The sequence below is a fragment of the Dipodomys ordii genome, unplaced genomic scaffold (genome assembly GCF_000151885.1).
Source record: "Dipodomys ordii isolate 6190 unplaced genomic scaffold, Dord_2.0 Scaffold113, whole genome shotgun sequence".
Taxonomy (NCBI): domain Eukaryota; kingdom Metazoa; phylum Chordata; class Mammalia; order Rodentia; family Heteromyidae; genus Dipodomys; species Dipodomys ordii.
The window spans coordinates 4,552,567-4,569,522 of record NW_012267329.1 but is presented as its reverse complement, the minus strand read 5'-3'; the positions used below and the strand labels follow the sequence as shown (position 1 = coordinate 4,569,522).

The 16,956-nt window shown below is 39.5% G+C and overlaps 1 protein-coding gene across 1 annotated transcript in view; it reads right to left on the bottom strand.

Moving 5' to 3' along the window:
* Ric3 (RIC3 acetylcholine receptor chaperone) overlaps positions 1–16,956 on the bottom strand; it is a 28,870-nt gene that overhangs the window by 6,338 nt on the left and 5,576 nt on the right. The window contains exon 4 of the mRNA XM_013028681.1: positions 13,739–13,832. Coding sequence (XP_012884135.1) covers positions 13,739–13,832 — 94 coding nt within the window. The remainder of the gene's footprint in view (positions 1–13,738; positions 13,833–16,956) is intronic.

The window sequence follows — 16,956 nt, the reverse complement described above, 5'->3', positions numbered from 1 at the left end:
AAATTCAGTTATCCTAACCAGAGAGAAATTGGTGAAATAGGATCACAGAAAGGACATTATACACATTCATAGTGCTGGTTAATGGTAAAACTTCTAAAGGCATAGTGTGTGTGTGTGTGTGTGTGTGTGTGTGTGTGTGTGTGTGTGTGTGTGTGTGTGTGTGTGTGTGTGTGTGTGTGTGTTAGGGGACTGAACCTAGAACATGTTAGTCCAGCACTCTACAAATGAACCAGCCTAGTAATCAATTTCTAATTTAGAAAACCTGGTTTGAGTCTCAAGTTAGCTCTGTGGTTCTAGAAAAATATCTGTAAAAATAACAAGAGGCTCAAGGATAATAACATAACTAGTTTCTTTGAAAGGAAAGCAGTCAATCACTTGGGAAAAGCAGAACTACCTGAGCCAGGCAGGCTCTGGTAGTTTACACCTGTAATCATAGTTACTTAGGAGGTTGAGATCAGAGGATCATGGTTTGAAGCCAGCCCAGGCAGACAAATTTGTGAGACTCTTATCACCAATCAACCAGCAAGATAGTAAGACGTAAAAGTGTAGCTCAAATGGTAGGGTGCTAACCTTAAACAGAAATTCCAAGGGACAGTATGTGTGGCTTTGAGTTCAAGCCCCACTACAGGCACACATACACACACTCACACACACTAAAAACCCCATGTATTTTGACAGAAGTTTTTATCTAGTTGTAGGATATAACAGAGGCTGATTCTCTCCTTAAAACCTAAATCTTTACAAAATAACAACATTCATGGGGGGAAAAGGTGATGCACTCTGTACTAGCATTTTGGAGATGCCCTATTGTGGAGAGAAATAGATTCCTCTCTCTAGCCTGCCCTGGGCTTATATGTTCCTTTTCATGGCCAGACTAACACATTTCAGCCAAATTGATTAGTAGGGTGGAATAAAGGAATAAAAAGATGGTAACTGAGGAAAGTTCAGGTGCAAAGTTTCCACTGATCTCAGTGGGAGGAAAACAAAAACACCATGAACTCCACTTGTTCCCCACTAAATGTTTTGAAGCCATGTCCATTCATTTCCATCTTCAGCTAGAATCTGAGACTTACCCAGGGCCTCTTACAGCTTTACCCCTCCCATCATACACAACTCCTGACTCACAACTGTGCCTGTGGTCCACATAACACTTAACTCTTATTATTAAAACAACCCAAGTTAGGAGCTGTGGCTCAAGCCTGGAGTCCTAGCTACTTGGAACATGGAGAACAAGGAATTGTAATTTGAGGCCAGCCATGACACAGAAATTCATAACACCCTATTATGCTATGATGGCTGAGCATGGTGATACACACCTGTTATTCTCAACTACAAGGGAAGCACAAAGGCTGGGTGCAGTGGTAAGGGCCAGTCATCCTGAGCAACACAGGGAAGCACAAGTAGGAGGATCATGGTCCTGGCTAGTCTAGGTTTAAAGTGGGACCCTACCTTGGAAATAACCAGGGTAAAAGGAGCTGGAGGTGTAACTCAAATGGTAGAGTGATTTTCTTGCAAACATGAGGCCCTCAGTATCAAAAAAACAAAACCTCAAATTACTTTATGAGAGAATTGTAGCAGACTAGAAAGCTGGAAGGGCCTGTGAGCTTATCACAAACCTCTGGCATGCAGGCTTCCCGGCTATTTCTCTGAACTTTACACAGAGCATTTGGATGTTTACTGAATGAAAACTTAGTCTTGATTCTCTGCCTCCTAAAAATCATGGAAAACCAGCAGCCCTTAACTAGAAAAGACTTTGAGAAGCAGGAACAGAAAAAAATTAAATCTACAGAATCCTTTTAACTCTGAAAAAGTAAACTCAATATTTTCCTTTAGAAACATTATGCAATTAACCATTAGCCACTTTGTGACAGCTCCTAAGTTTGCTGCAATGAATGTTTTTGTGGATTTCTTACTGTTTTAGAATTCTTGGGGAGCAGTAATAATACATTTACAACAGTATAAGCACTGTGCTCATACTGTAATTATATGTTAGTTTCACTGGTTCTCATGTCTTCGTCATCTGTTTCCTTTTACTTCCTTAAAATCAGGTTTCCATTCCATCATTCCTAATTGTTAATTTATCTATATTGTGGATCATCCTCATTGAGACTTCTTTCACTCTGAGCCATGAAGATATTCATATTCTTTTCATTTAACAAATTCCTTCTAACACTGATCCCTAGCTCACTCTCCTTTTCCCATCTCCTAAAATATGGTTTTCCTGAAGGCTCATTCAGGAGATATGTAAAGCATATATCATGGGCACCTCTGTGAGGGCATTTTCAGAGGTGATTAACTAAGTAGAGGGGAGACTACGTATACTTATTTAAATCTTCTAACTACATGGGTGAATGTGGGTAGCACAATCTGGGAGGAGCTTAGGTGGAACAAAAGGGGAAAGGATAGGAAGCCAACTAGCACATATATTTTCTCTTCTTCCTATCCTCCAAGAGATGAATAGCCTCTGCCACATGTTCCCACTGCCAAGATGTTCCACCCAGAATCAACAGAGCCAAGAAGTATGGACTGAAATGTCTGAAAACATGATCAAAAACAAATCATTCTCTCGAGTTTTTTATGTCAGGCATTTTGTCACAGCACTAAGAAAAGCTAACGAATATTTTAGGGAAATTGAGATTGCAGGTAAAATAAAGGTTGCTGACACTAATAGGGAAATTACCCTGAGTTATCTGATAGAACACAATGTAATCATTAGGTCCTTAAAACTAGAATGAGGAGACAGAAGAGGTCAGAGTGATACAATGTGAGGTCTCAACCTACTATTACTATGTTTGAAGATGGAGGAAGGGGTACATATGCTGAGGAGTGTGGGCAGCTTCTACAAGCTGAAAAGGGCAATTAAACAGATTCTTGAAAAGGGAATGCAATCTTACCAACACTGTGATTTTCACTCAGAATAGGCCTTTTAGCCAAGGAACTATTAGATAAAAAAGACAAGGTAATTTGTGTAATGGCAGTTAATACTGTTCCTCAAGCACACTTCATGTAACACCTGCCATTGGTAACATTATGGAACTGTGTGGAGCAAACAAAGAGGCTCCGAAGAAATTATTATTGCGTATGCCACCTACTTTATAGTACTTTTCTCCAAACTTACCTTATTTACTCTTCCAAGTTGTGCTGGCATCATCAGTGTGCCAGCATGGGGACTACAAGTATCAACAATAAAAATTCTGTCCTCAAGAATGTAACAGGTTATTCAGGAAGAAAAAAGTTAATAGAAAGTAATGTGATATACACACTACTCAGGAAGCCCAGGTGGTGTGGGAGTGCACAGAAAGAGCGCCTAGCCAAGTTCTGTGGATTCGGGAAGGATTTGCAGAGAAAATTGTATCTGTGTTGACTTACTAAGATGAGCAAAAGTAAAAACAGTAAAAACAGATTTATTACACATGCTCGTTTTGACCAAATGTGGTCCAAAAAATAATCATGTCAAAAAAGAAATGTCTCAAAATTTTCAAAAGCAGACATTTAATAGTCTCATGAACACATTATTCAGCTTTGTGGTTATGCAGAAGCTATCAGTCAGTTATATGTTACTATCAGTTGTGTTAAAATCATTGTATGATCTGCTGTTTCCCTGACTTAATTTTGTAAAAGTTTGTTCCGTAAGAGCAAACTGCAACTTTGTACAGTGGCAGTCCTATAGCCAGTGAGGTTTATCTGAGGCAGGATTTTTTTTTTTTTTTTGTCAGTCATGGGGCTTGAACTCTGAACCTGGGCACTGTCCCTCAGCTCTTCAGCTTAAGGCAGGCACTCTACCACTTGAGCCACCAGTTTTCTGGTGGTTAATTGGAGATAAGAGTCTCACCGGATTTTCCTACCTGGGCTGGCTTTGAACCTCAATCCTCAGATCCCAGCATCCTCAGTAGCTAGGATTACAGGTATGAGCCACCAGCACCTGGTGTGAGGCGGGATTATTGCTAATTGAATTTTTTTCCTGTAAGAGTGAATTGTGTCCAGTAAGGTAAATAAAAATCTTCCCACGCCCAAAAGGGTACATAATGTGTTTAATTTTACTTAATAACAGAAAATTTTTAAGATTTGTTAAAAGGCAGTACATCTAGTGATATTATGGGTGAAATGAATCAAATGTCAGTATTTGAACATTTTTTGAAATAAAGTCTAGTTCCTTGGTGTGTAATATTAATGTGTACAATAGTAAATTTTTTGATAGTCATATACGCTTCCCTACTTCATGAAATTCCAAGTTATAGATGCTCAGACCTATGCTATGTACAATATATGTAAATCTGAATAATTAAAAAATACTGAACTATGAATCCTGAATATTCAATGTTTTTCCTCAACAATGGTCTCTTTGGAACCATACACTCATGGATACCAAGGGTCTAGTGTATGCAGAATCTTAGTACCAAATGTGAACAGAGATTCAGAGAAACACAAGTAGTCCGTAGAGTTGGACTAAAGGCAGAAAAGAGAGCACTAGAGAAAACTAAAGCAATAGAATCAGACAAGGCCAGATCACTCAAGACACTGTGGGTCATTCTTGAAAGTTCTATACTTTTCAAGATCAAAAGGATTCCCTGAAGGATTAAAATAAAAGACATAATCCATCTCTTTGGTGAACTGAAAGACAACAAAAAAGAAACCACATGAGACAGTTCTTACCTGTGTCAAAAACAAAGCCATTCACTCATTCATTCTTTTTAGTACTAAGTTCTGGAACTAAGGAGGATAATTTCTGTCTTCATAGTCTTTTTTTTTTTGGTCCGGTCATGGGGCCTGAACTCTGGGCCTGGGCGCTGTCCCTCAGCTCTTCAGCTCAAGGCTAGCACTCTACCACTTGAGCCACAGGGCCACTTCCGGATTTTTTCTTTTTCTTTTTCTTTTGCTTATGTGGTGCTGAGGAATCCAACCCAGGGCCTCAGGCATGCAAGGCAAGTGCTCTACCACTGAGTCACCTTCCCAGCCCCTTCATAGTCTTTTGCAAGGAGAACAACTTGTTAATTAGGTTGAAATGGCAAGGCACAGTAATTGATGACAAATGGGAAGTGAAGAAAAAGGTGCATCAAGGATGATCTATAATTTCTGCTTTGGGAAACTAAGTAGGAAGTGCAATGGGAAGGGAAGGGGAAACAAAGAGGAGGCAACAATGCTTGATAAGAAATGTACTCGTTATCTTGCCCATGTAATTGTAACTCCTCTGTATGGTATTCTCACAATAAAAAAAATTTTTTTTTAAAAGAAAGTGCAGCCACCTGTTGAAGTAGGAATGTTAAGGTAGAGTAGGTTCAGCCTAAGGAAGATAATTCTACCTTGACCATTAATTCAAGAGATAGCTATTATTTAAGGAGGCAAAGTGTAGGCATCCTTGAGATCTGTCCAGTAGTTACTCTGAATATATGTTCAAGAACTAAAGGATCTTAATAGAAAATGCCCATGTGTTTTCTTCTACCATGAAATAACATATAAAGCTTGTAACAAACGTGAATATCCACATGCAACAAGTATTTACTTACTACCTACTTCATGAACACATTGAACAGAATAGACTAAGTCTGACCTCAAGAGATTTACATTTAAGCAATCCATGCCAGAAATCTACTATCAACTGCCAAATACGTACCCAACACAACTGTGGATCTTTGCTACCAGAGACTTCTGAACCTTCATTATTGCCAGTGGGTGGGTCATGCTATACTTCTAACAAGTAAATAATTGTAAGTGGACATAATACTCTAAAAAGGAAATTTTTGTGATTATTAGGGCAAAGATAAGGACATCTCACTTCTGCTTCTTAGAACCTTTCCTTACTCTGACACTGAGCTGAATACTGTGCTTAATATCAGACACACATGGTACAATACAGAAGTTTCATTAGACTTGTGTAATACACTTATGCCATTCCCAGGTGAAAGCTGATTGAAAAATTGTATTTGATAATATTAAAAACTGTCCAGATTTCTATCTTAACATAGCATGTATAAGATAAAGCAGTAATAACTACATATTTCTCTAATCTCAAGCCAAAATCTTGCAGTTCGTGAATACTATCTAAAATATATGGTAAGGACTTAGGAAGCTATAAATGAACAGGTCTTCTTTCTCTAAAGTACTCTCCTCAAGCCACAGACATCTCAAGATGTGATAAAATCATGTTTTTTAAATGTTTGTTTGGTTTGTGACCAGCATGGTCACAGGAAAAGTGTGCCTTGCCTATGGGGCATTCTCAGGACTAGTTTGACTCTTTTTTAAATTAACATTGATTATTATCTTTAAGTAGTTGTACAAAGAAGTTCCCTTTCTACAAAACAGTATATGAATACAAGGTGTCTGACAACATTGTCACCCATTGCTCCTAACCCATCCCTTCTCTCACTTTATTAACCCATCCCTTCTCTCACTTTATTTTGTTAAATTGAGATTAGGTGATTACATAAATGTCACATATTTCACAGTATTGTGGAATAGTGATACTTAGTTAAAGTCACAAACACATTTTAACCTTCACAAGACAAATTGTCATTATCATGGTCTATAAACTTTGTGAATTCTATGAGCTTTGACAATATAAATTATTTCTTCCACATCAGATGATGTTTACAATTCTTTCCTTTTGCTTAGTGTAGGCTGTTCCCTCTTTCCCTCTCATTTCTCCCTTCCCATCACTGTCTTTGGGTTGCTTAGTTCTTTTTCTTCTGTGTCCAGTGCAGCTGATGGGCCTCTTTGTTGTATGTTGTTCCATTTTCCCCTTATTCTGTGTCCTCCTCCTGGCTTCCCTCCTTGCGTGCATATATCTACCATATATATGGTCAAGAACAGAGTCATTTAGTAATGATACAATGAAATGAGTGACTGTCCTTTGTTTCTCAAATCCTATTTACTTTATCATATCTTCTTGCATTTTGGCTTTAGCATCCACATATCAGGGAGACCATGTGTTGTTTGTCTCTTTGTTCTTGGCTTACCTCACTCAAAATAATCTGTTCTAGTTCCATCCATTTCCCTGCAAATGTCATTATTTTGTCCTTTCTAATGGCTGCATAATATTCCATTGTATATAGGTACCACAATTTTTGGATCCATTCATTAGTAGTGGGGCATCTAGGTTGTTTCCATATCCTGGCTATTGTGAATAGTGCTGCAAAAAACATGGAGGTGCATGTGTCTTTGTATACTGGTTCCTGTTGTTCAGGGTAGATGCCTAGGAGTGGTATGGCTGGGTCATAGGGGAGATCTACATTTAGCTTTCTGAGGTGCCTCCAGACTGCTTTCCAAAGTGGTCTTATTAGTATACATTCCCACCAGTAATGCAGTAGGGTTCCTCTTTCTCCACATCCCTCCATCATTTGTTGTTGGCTGAATTTAGGATGTGAGCCATTCTGACTGGGGTAAGGTGGTACCTCAGTGTTGTTTTTATTTGTATTTCCTTTACAGCCAAGGATGATGAACATTTCCTCATGTGTTTCTTTGCCATTTTTTATTAATAAGTTTTTTTTATTGTGAAAATACTGTACAGAGGGGTAACAATTACATGAGCAAGATGAGTACATTTCTTATCAAGCATTGTTGCCTCCTCCTTTGTTTCCCCTTACCATCCCTGCCCTCCTATTCCTCCCCCCCCCCCCCCCCCCCCAAAGTTATAAAGTTCGTTTTTCGACATAAGGTCTTGTACATCTCATTGTTGCAATGGGTCCACCTGTATCCCTATTTAAACAATTTGTTTTTTCCCTTCCACTCCACAAATTATGCCAATATCAAATACAGTGAAAACAGGGGTTATACCATGGGAAGGGCCATACAAAGCAACAAAGAAATCATCTTATAAATATGTTAGAAACAATAGCAAGAAAGAAAAACAATATCTCTTCTTCTGAGAAGTCCCTCTTTAGCTCCCTTCCCCATTTCATGATGATTTGTTAGATTTGTGAGGGGTTAGTTTCTTGAGTTCCCTGTATACAATGGATATTAGACCCTTGTCTGATATATTGCTGGTAAATATTTTTTCCCAATTAGTTGACTTTCTTTCTAATTTGGTTGCTATTTCTTTATCTGTGCAGAAACATTTTAAGATAGTCCCATTTTTTGAGTCTCTCTCCAATTTGGTGGGACCCTGGGACTATGTTCAGGAAGTTCCTGCCTATGCCTACTCTGTCCTGCAGTAGTTTCAGAGTATCAGGTTTGATGTTAAGGTCTTTAATACACTTTGAGTTGATGTTAGTGCATGGTGACAGGCTAGGGTCCACTTTTAGTTTTCTGCATGTGGCCACTCAGTTTTCCCAGCAGCAGTATTTGAAGAAGTTATGATTCTTCCACTGTATGTCTTTGCCTCCTTTGTCAAATATCAACTGACTGTACATATGTAGTTTTATTCCTGGGTCCTCTAATCTGTTCCATTGGTCTTCAGGTCTCTTTTTGTGCCAGTACCAAGCTGTCTTTGTTATTATGGCTCTATAGTAGAGCTTGAAATCGGTAACATGATGCCTCCTGCATTCTTTCTTTTGCCTAGAATTGCTTTAGCTATTCTAAGTCTTCTGTTGTTCCATATGAATTTTTGGACTGTTTTCTCTATTTCAGTAAAGTATGTCATTGGGATTTTAATGGAATTGCATTGAATGTGTATATCAATTTTGGCAGTATGGCCATTTTCACTATATTAATTCTGCCTATCCAGGAACATGGGAGGTCTTTTTATTTCCTGGTATTCTCTATGATTCCTACTTTTTAAGCTCTTATAGCTTTCATGAAATAGAACCTTTACATCTTTGATTAGATTAATTCCTAGGTTGTTTTTTTTTTGTTGTTGTTGTTATTGTGAATTGGGTTGTTTCCTTGATTTCCCTTCCTGCTTGTTGTACATTGTTGGTGTATAGAAAGGTGACTGATTTTTGTGGGTTAATTTTGTATCCTGCTACTTTGCCAAAGTGGTTTATAAGCTCTAAGAGTTTGGGGATAGAGCTTTTGGGATTGTTAAGATATAAAATCATATCATCTGTAAAAAGAGATAGTTTAATTTCTTCCTCCCCTAGGTAGATCCCTTTAATATCTTTTTCCTGTCTTATTTCTCTAGCTAAGGATTCCAGAACTATATTGTAAAGGAGTGGACAGAGTGGGCATCCTTGCCTTGTTCCTGTTTTTAGGGGAATTGGTTGTAGTTTTTCCCCATTAAGTAAATATTGGCTGTTGGTCTGTCATCTGAGGCTTTAATTGTCTTAATTCCTATTTTTTCCCCTGTGTCCCATAGGTTTCTTTGTGATGTGTCTTCATTTTCATTGAATTGTAGAAACTTTTTAATTTCTTCTTTAATTTCTTCTGTGACCCATGTGTTGCTCAGCAGTGTGCTGTTTAATTTCCATGTGTTTGAGTTTTTCCTATTGTATGCCTTGTTATTGAGAACTAGTTTGATTACACTATGGTCAGATAGAATACAGGGATTATGTCGATCCTCTTGTATTTGCTTAAATTCCTTGTATGAACTAAGATATGACCTATTTTAGAAAAAGTTCCAGGGACTGAAGAGAAGAATGTGTACTGGGCTGTTGTTGGGTGGAAAATTCAGTATATGTCAGTTAAGTCTGCTTTGCGATATTGCATTATTTAATTCAGAGATGTCTTTGCCAATTCTTAAGTTGATAGACCTGTCCTTTGGTGAGAGTGGAGCACTTAAGTCTCCTAGTATTACTGCATTTGGATCCATCTTTTCCTGTAAGGCTGAGAGTATTTGTTTAACATATTTGGGTGCACCGATGTTTGGGGCATATACATTGACAATGATATCCTCTTTTTGGACTGTTCCCTGTATTAATATGTAGTAACCTTCTTTGTCTTTTCATAGTGATTTTAATGGAAAGTTTATTTTATCAGATATTAGAATGGCAACTCCTGCCTTCTTGCTGGGGGCATTTGCATGGTAGATCTTCCTCCATCCTTTCACTCGGAGTTTGCTTTTATCTTTGGCTATGAGGTGGGTCTCTTGAAGACAGAAAATTGATGGATCTTGTTTCCTGATCCAATCTGCAGTTCTTTTTCTTTTCATTGGTGAATTGAGTCCATTAATATTTATAGCTATTATAGAGAGGTATATTATATTTCCTGTCATTTTCCTACTTTCCTAAGTTTTTCTTCTTTACTTTCCTCCTGTGCTTACTAAGTTGATCTCCTAATGATATCTATCTGGATCCCTGTTCTTATTTTCTTTAGATTGTAATCCCTCTCTTAATATTCTTTGTAATGCTGGCTTATTGTTTATGAATTCATTTAGTTTTTCTGTACTATTAAAAATTTTAGTTTCTTCATCAAATGTGAATGCTAGCTTCACTGGATATACCAGTCTGGGCTGCCAGTTATTGGTTCTCAGGGCTTGGATGGTACGTTCCCAGGCTTTCCTTGCATTCAGAGTCTGTGTGAAGAGATCTGTAATGATTCTATTTTTTTTTCCATTGTAGTATAGCTCCACCTTTGCTTTTGCTGTGTGCAAGATTGTTTATTGCTAAAATCTAGCATTTTTACTATAATGTACCTATCAGTGTTCCTCTTGGGATCTTGCTTGTTAGGTGTTCTGTAGGCCTCTGTTTCATAGGTAAGATTTTCTCTTTTAAGACTGGAGATTCAAGCCCCACGACCGACCCCCCCCCCCAAAAAAAAGACGGGAAATTTTCAATGATGATTTGTATTCCTTTATTCTGGTATTCCCCTCTTCGTCTACCCCAATAATACGAAAGTTAAATTTCTTGGCACAGTCAGCTTGTTCTTGGACTTCCCTTTGGCATATTTTGGGTGTTTTTTCTATATCTGTAACTTTTCCAGTGCTTGCATTTTGTCTTCAGTATCTGATATTCTTTTTTCCATTTCATTCACTCTATTAACTGTGGCTTCCATTGTGGTTTACATGGAGGAAATTGAATTTTGCATGGAGGAAATTGAACCATTTATAATTTCTATGTTGTTCCTTAGAGTATTAATCTCATCTTTTAGGCAAGGTGTGTACTGTATCTATTTTTGAGTGCATTTCTTGTTTGAAGGCCTGGATCTCTTTTGATAGCTCATTCCTTTGTTCTTTAAATTTCTGATCTATTTCTCATTTTAATTCTTGAGTCATTACCTCTATCATCTCTTGGATGTAGCATTTGTCTTCCATTTCTTTTTTGCTTCCGCTGGCATTCTCCCCTGGGTGGTTGCTGGCCTTTGAGTCTGGTTTATGTTCTTGGCCATTGATGTATTTTTCACTGTGATTTTCACATGAGGATTCAGGGATTGTTGGAGACCAATTCCAGGCTCTGATTGTTTTGGTCACTAGGTGGCTACCTTTGTTTGGTTCTAGATTTGTTCCTGGATCAATTGATGTAGCTTGCTCTTGGCATTGGGCTGGTTGAGAGTACTTTACCTGGTCTGAGGTTCTGTTGTGGGAGGGGGCAGCTTTCCAGCTGCTGGTCTGACCCTTGTAGTGCTTACTCTTGTTAGATTGTGGGAGCAGACATACTCCATCCTCTGCTGGGATGTGAACTCAGATCCTGACCAGTCAGGGTCAGGCAGTTAAGATAGCTAGGGTTCCAGCCTGAGACACAGGTAGGGTTCTTTCAACTGCCTACTGGATATACTAAGAAGTTCCTGCCTTTAGTCAAGGACCAGCAGCCTAGACTGCTTGCATTCCCTCCAAGGAGCGCTCTTGGTCAAGCCTGGCCGGAGTGCCTGCTGGTTGCTGGTGCACTAGCACAGCTCTCAGCTTCCTTAGGACCTGTAGCCTAGGTGTGTGTGTGGGGGGGGGTATGTAAGTAACATTCTAGGGGGTTACCAACAGTGCTGGTATCCTGTGATGGGAGGGAAATTAGGTGGGGGGTGTCCCCTGTGGGGTACTCATTTATCCGGGTACCGGTTTGGGAGCTGTCCAGTGGTGCTGTGGCAGATTGCTGTTTTTGTGTGCTGTACGTTGCTGGTCACTACCATGTTCTGCATTTGTTGAGATGATTGTGGGCTATGCTGGGTGGTGGTGCATTCTGGGTCTGTGTTTCACAGCCTTTGCCACTGTTTATGCTGTCCCAGTTGGTGCTGTGGGGTCTGGGGTTCCTCACCAGTGACCCCATGGGCCCGCCCAGGGCCGCGCTGTGAATCTGGGGTCCTTCTACTACTGCTGCCACCATGGCCACCGCTGTGATCCTGGCCTGGGCTGGGCTGCTTATATGGGCTCGTGCAGAGGCGCTGCACCACACCACAAGTCTGGGGTCCTTTGTTGCCACCGCTGAGGTCACTACCGCCACCCCCACTGCTCCAGGATGGACTACGCTGCGCTGCTTATGGAGGCTGGTGTAGAGGCACTGTGCCTTTGAGTCTGGGGTCCTTTGCCACCATTGCTGCCCCGGGCTGCTTACAAGGGCAGGTGCAGAGAGGCACCACGCTCTGCTGGGAGGCTGGAGTCATTTGCCACCCACACCAGTGCGACCACGGCTGCGGCCCCAGGCTAAGCAGCTCACACAGACCTGTGTAGAGAAGCACCGCCCCCTGAGTCATACCTCAACGCACAGGACTGGGCTGGGCTGTTCCCACAGACCAGTGCAGAGAGGCGCTGGGCCCAAGACTGGGGTCATTCATTGCTGCCCCAGGCTAGGTTGGGCTGTTCTTGCGGACCAGTGCAGAGAGGCGCCGGGCCCAAGTCTGGGGTTGTTCACGGCTGCCCCGGGTTGGCACTGGCTCTTAGAGTCTTCTGGGAGCCTTGGAACGTTTGTGACTTTGTGGTTCCCAGCTCTGCGTGGAGCCCTGCTGCCAGCATGGAGTGGAGGAAGGATCTTCCCAATTTACCATCTTTGTGCAGGTTCCGAAGTTTTTCCCTTTTCTTTTTTCACTTCCTGTCTCTCTCTGAGTAATCGCCTTTTTGTTGTTGTCGTCTGTCTCTTGGAGAAATGGAGCAATGGAGCGTTGAAACCCAAACTCTCTATTTAGTTGGAGAGAGCTGTGGTATTTCCCTACTGTTCCATTGCCATCTTGGCCCCTCCCTCCTAGTTTCACTCTACTTACTTACTTTCCATGTTTAACTCAGTGCTAATCAAACTTTAGTGTGGTGTGAATTATTGTGAGAAGAAGTAATTTACTTGAAAAAAGCTGCATGTTGATACCTTGTTTCCCAGTTGTCTAAAAAATGTATAATTCTATTTTTATTAATACATGTTAATTGTACAAATGGGTTATATCATGGTATTTCACATATGCATGTATTATATTTTGGTCAGGTTAACCCCCTCTATTGCTCTATTTCCCTATATCTCCTTTCTATTTTTTTTAAACATTTCTTAATGCTATTTTCACACATACAAAGTGCGTTGGTATTATTCACCCTCATCATTCTCTTTCCCTTTCCCATTCATCTGTTCAAACAGTACCACAATTACATTCATGCTTGTTTACTTAAGGTCTAGGTTCATATAAGAGAATACAAATGTACAATTTAAAATAAAAGAACAAGTATGATTGCATTAAACATTTGTGTTTTGGTTAACTGCTAGCACAGAATGGCCATATATGTAGTTCAGTCTGGTCTTGAACTCACAATTTTCCTGCCTCTGCTTTGTGTCACCACAGCTAGCCACACCAAACTCTTGAAAATAGATTTCTTGACAGTTTGAAAAGGGAAGTATTAATTAAGAAAGGCTATATAATAAGTTGAAAATTATATAAAATAAAAATAAGTAGTCTATCAATGAAAGTTAAAATTTTAATTGATTCTCTAAATAGGAATCATCTGAGTTCTGTTAGAGAAACATACCTCTCACCATTAGGTCCCACTCTGTTGATTAATTTTTCCATGGCTTCCTCTGTCTCCTTCAGTTTTTCTTGCAGTTGGACAAGCTCAAAATTGGCTGAAAAATAAGCATCAATTTTACCACCATCATATACAACTCTCTAAGCCCTTCTATGAAACATGACTGATCATGATATTCTATGATAATCCAAGCTAGTTCTGACACTCAAAGGAAAAGACTGTGAGTCTCTCTGGGTGATTCAATCATGATATAAAAAAGTAGGTGATAAACAGGTCACTCCCTCTTATACATAAAAATACAATGGAAAAAACTGAAGAAAATATCCAAGAGCGAAAAAAATACCTCTGTAGTCACTCCAAAAAAAAATACAGGCTGATCAAATCAGGCTTGAGGGTAGAGTATCAAACCTACTTTAGAAAGGCTATTCAGATCCTGAAATTAGCACAATTTTACTTGCATCTAAGGTCTGGAAGTTAACACTTCTTGTTATACTTCTTTGTTATACTTCTTCAACAGAGAAAGTCTTAAACCACGGCTGAAATCTCAATGACTAAAGTTTTCTACCCTAGTTATCTAGAATAAAGAACAGGTCATAGCGGGTTGTAACTCTGTCTCCAGATGCAGTTTTTTCAACTAGGATCAATAGAAAGTATGCATATCTACTGACACAAACATTAGGCTTACCATTGTAAGTAGAAGAGAGTAAATTACTCAATTGAAACAAGTTAACTTCAAGGCAATAGGAAAATAAAATGTTACCCATTATGTAAGTGATCCAGACTTTTATTCATATCTGAATATGCAATCATCCAAATATATTGGGAAGGTCATTATAAAATACAGTATTTCAACCACCTGTAAATGCTTCAAGAATAAACTCTCTTGCATGCAGTTAACATTTGTAAAATGTCTTGAGGACTACGCTACATTATTTGCTAAATGCTTTATTATGAAAGGAAATAAATCTGATTATCACTATTTCCATTATTATAAAGAAAGCTACTCTTAGGAATTCATTTGATTTACTTCTGTCTCAAATATATTATGGAAAAAGGATATGGTTACTCTTTAAAAATACATTTTTTGCTAGTACCAGAATCTGAATTCGGAGCCTCACGATGAATCAGCTAGCACTCTGCCACTTGAGCCATGCTTCCAATCTGACAAGATACTGTTTTTGTTTTTTAATGACTTTACCAAGGCACTTACCATAACTCATTTAAGAACACTATAGTTTTCTTCAGAAAATTCTTGACTATTTAAGATTTCCAAAAAGGATGCACAATATGACTGAGATAACAGGTTCCATAGAAAACACAGAAGTAATTCCATAAATCAGTTTAGCTCAGCCTCACTTCACTTTGTTGATGTCTTTCTTTTAAAAACAAAACAAAAACCAACAACAAAAACCTCTGATGAGCTTCATTTTCCATAGATAAAGAAGAAATCTCCCCTTTACCAACTCATTAAGACTTCTTTTCCACAATGCCATATATGAATGTTCTCTCAAGCTTCCTCAAGCTTACGTCATCATATTTATGTCTTACTCAAGCAGTTTGACAGGCCCTCCTTCCCATAATGCTTTTGACAAGTCCTTTCTAGGTAGAAATATTTCACAGATTATTTTTCCTGCCATGCTTTCTATCAATTCTCAGAGGAAAGGGATATGCTGTATACATTTTGTTTTCCCAGGGCGCAGAGAGAGAGAGAGAGAGAGAGAGTGAGTGTGTGTGTGTGTACATACAGATAAATTTGATCATATTTCAAGGGTCCAAAGTGTTGGTCATGCCTTGGTGCATGCAGTTAATTCCTCTACTGCTTGTTCTCAAGAGAGGTGGTAGCCAAGAGCTTCCTGGAAGGACCACCAGAAAAGTAAGGCCTACTACATTCTAGTAGAATGTCTACAACTTGGAAATATTTTCCACTGGTACATGAGCCTTGAACTCAGTTTAAAGAGAAAGTTGTGTTTTCCAAGTGAACAAGAATTAAGAGGGGTATAGGCACAATGAAGCAAGGAAACTGTGGTGCACAGACCTACAGCAGTTAAATGTTGCTGGTAAGCAGAGCTGGGGACTGGAGCAGTGAACAGAACAGAGTGGAGAGCAGGGGTGGGATATCGTCTTGTAAGTGAAGGCTCACGGTTCCTTTTCTGTTCAGGAGCAAGTTGGTGGATACTATAAAAGGCAGTGCTAATGGGGAAGGCACAGTGGTGGATGTCAAAGAGTAAAAGGGAGAACAGCTGTGGCTTTCTCTGTGGCTATAGAATTAATGCAATACAAGAGGAGGGAAAGCAAGAGCTGAGTAAGACTGCCTTCTGTTTCCCATGTGGAGCTAGAATGGAAGTCACAGTGTACTGAAGATGTGGACACTGGAGTTAAGGAAGATGTGGGAGCCATAGCTGGACATGGAAGAAAGAATGGCAGCAGTGGGAAATCCAAGTCTGAAATGTATATGAAACATAGGGTAATACTTGAAACCCTACCAGTCTGGGAAAAGAAAAAAACAAGAAAGGAAAAGTAGGAAACCCTTACCTAGATCTACAGCCAAAGGGACCAGGCCTGCCCCTTGGTCCAGCATGAGGAAGGGAAAGGGCATTTTATGTCCAAGTATAGTCAGCCCTTCATATCTGCAGGTTCTAAATGTGTAAACTCAACCAATCATGTATAGAAAATACTTGAGAAAAAATGCCAGAAAGTTTTTTTCATCATTATTTCCTAGACAATATACAATAACAGCATTTATGTTGCATTAGGCATTATAAGTAACTGAGATTAGTTTATAGGTAGATGTGCATAGGTTATATGCTAATGGCACACAAGAAGTTTAGAACTAATCCTCCAAGAATTCTGAAGGATGATTCTGCACGTTATGACTGAATCTGCTATTCCCCTGTCAGCCTCATAAGGCATATGCCTACAGATAAGGAAACTGAGGCCTGCCTGGAAAAGACAGAGGAGGCTTACTTAGGGTCCTATGTGAAGGGATAGTAGAGCCAGGACCATGAAAGCAGGCTGTAGATTAAGTGTTCATAGACACTGCTCTTTAGTATCTCCAGGCAAAGAAGAACAAGGTCAAAGAACAGAGATGGACACAGGCAGTGGGAGAGTTCCCAGAGACAGCCAGGAGCAATAAGAAAAGACAGTATCATACAGTCCTGGACAGTATATGGGGGGGGGGGAGAGAGAGAGAGAGTGTGTGTGTGTGTGTGTGTGTGTGTGTG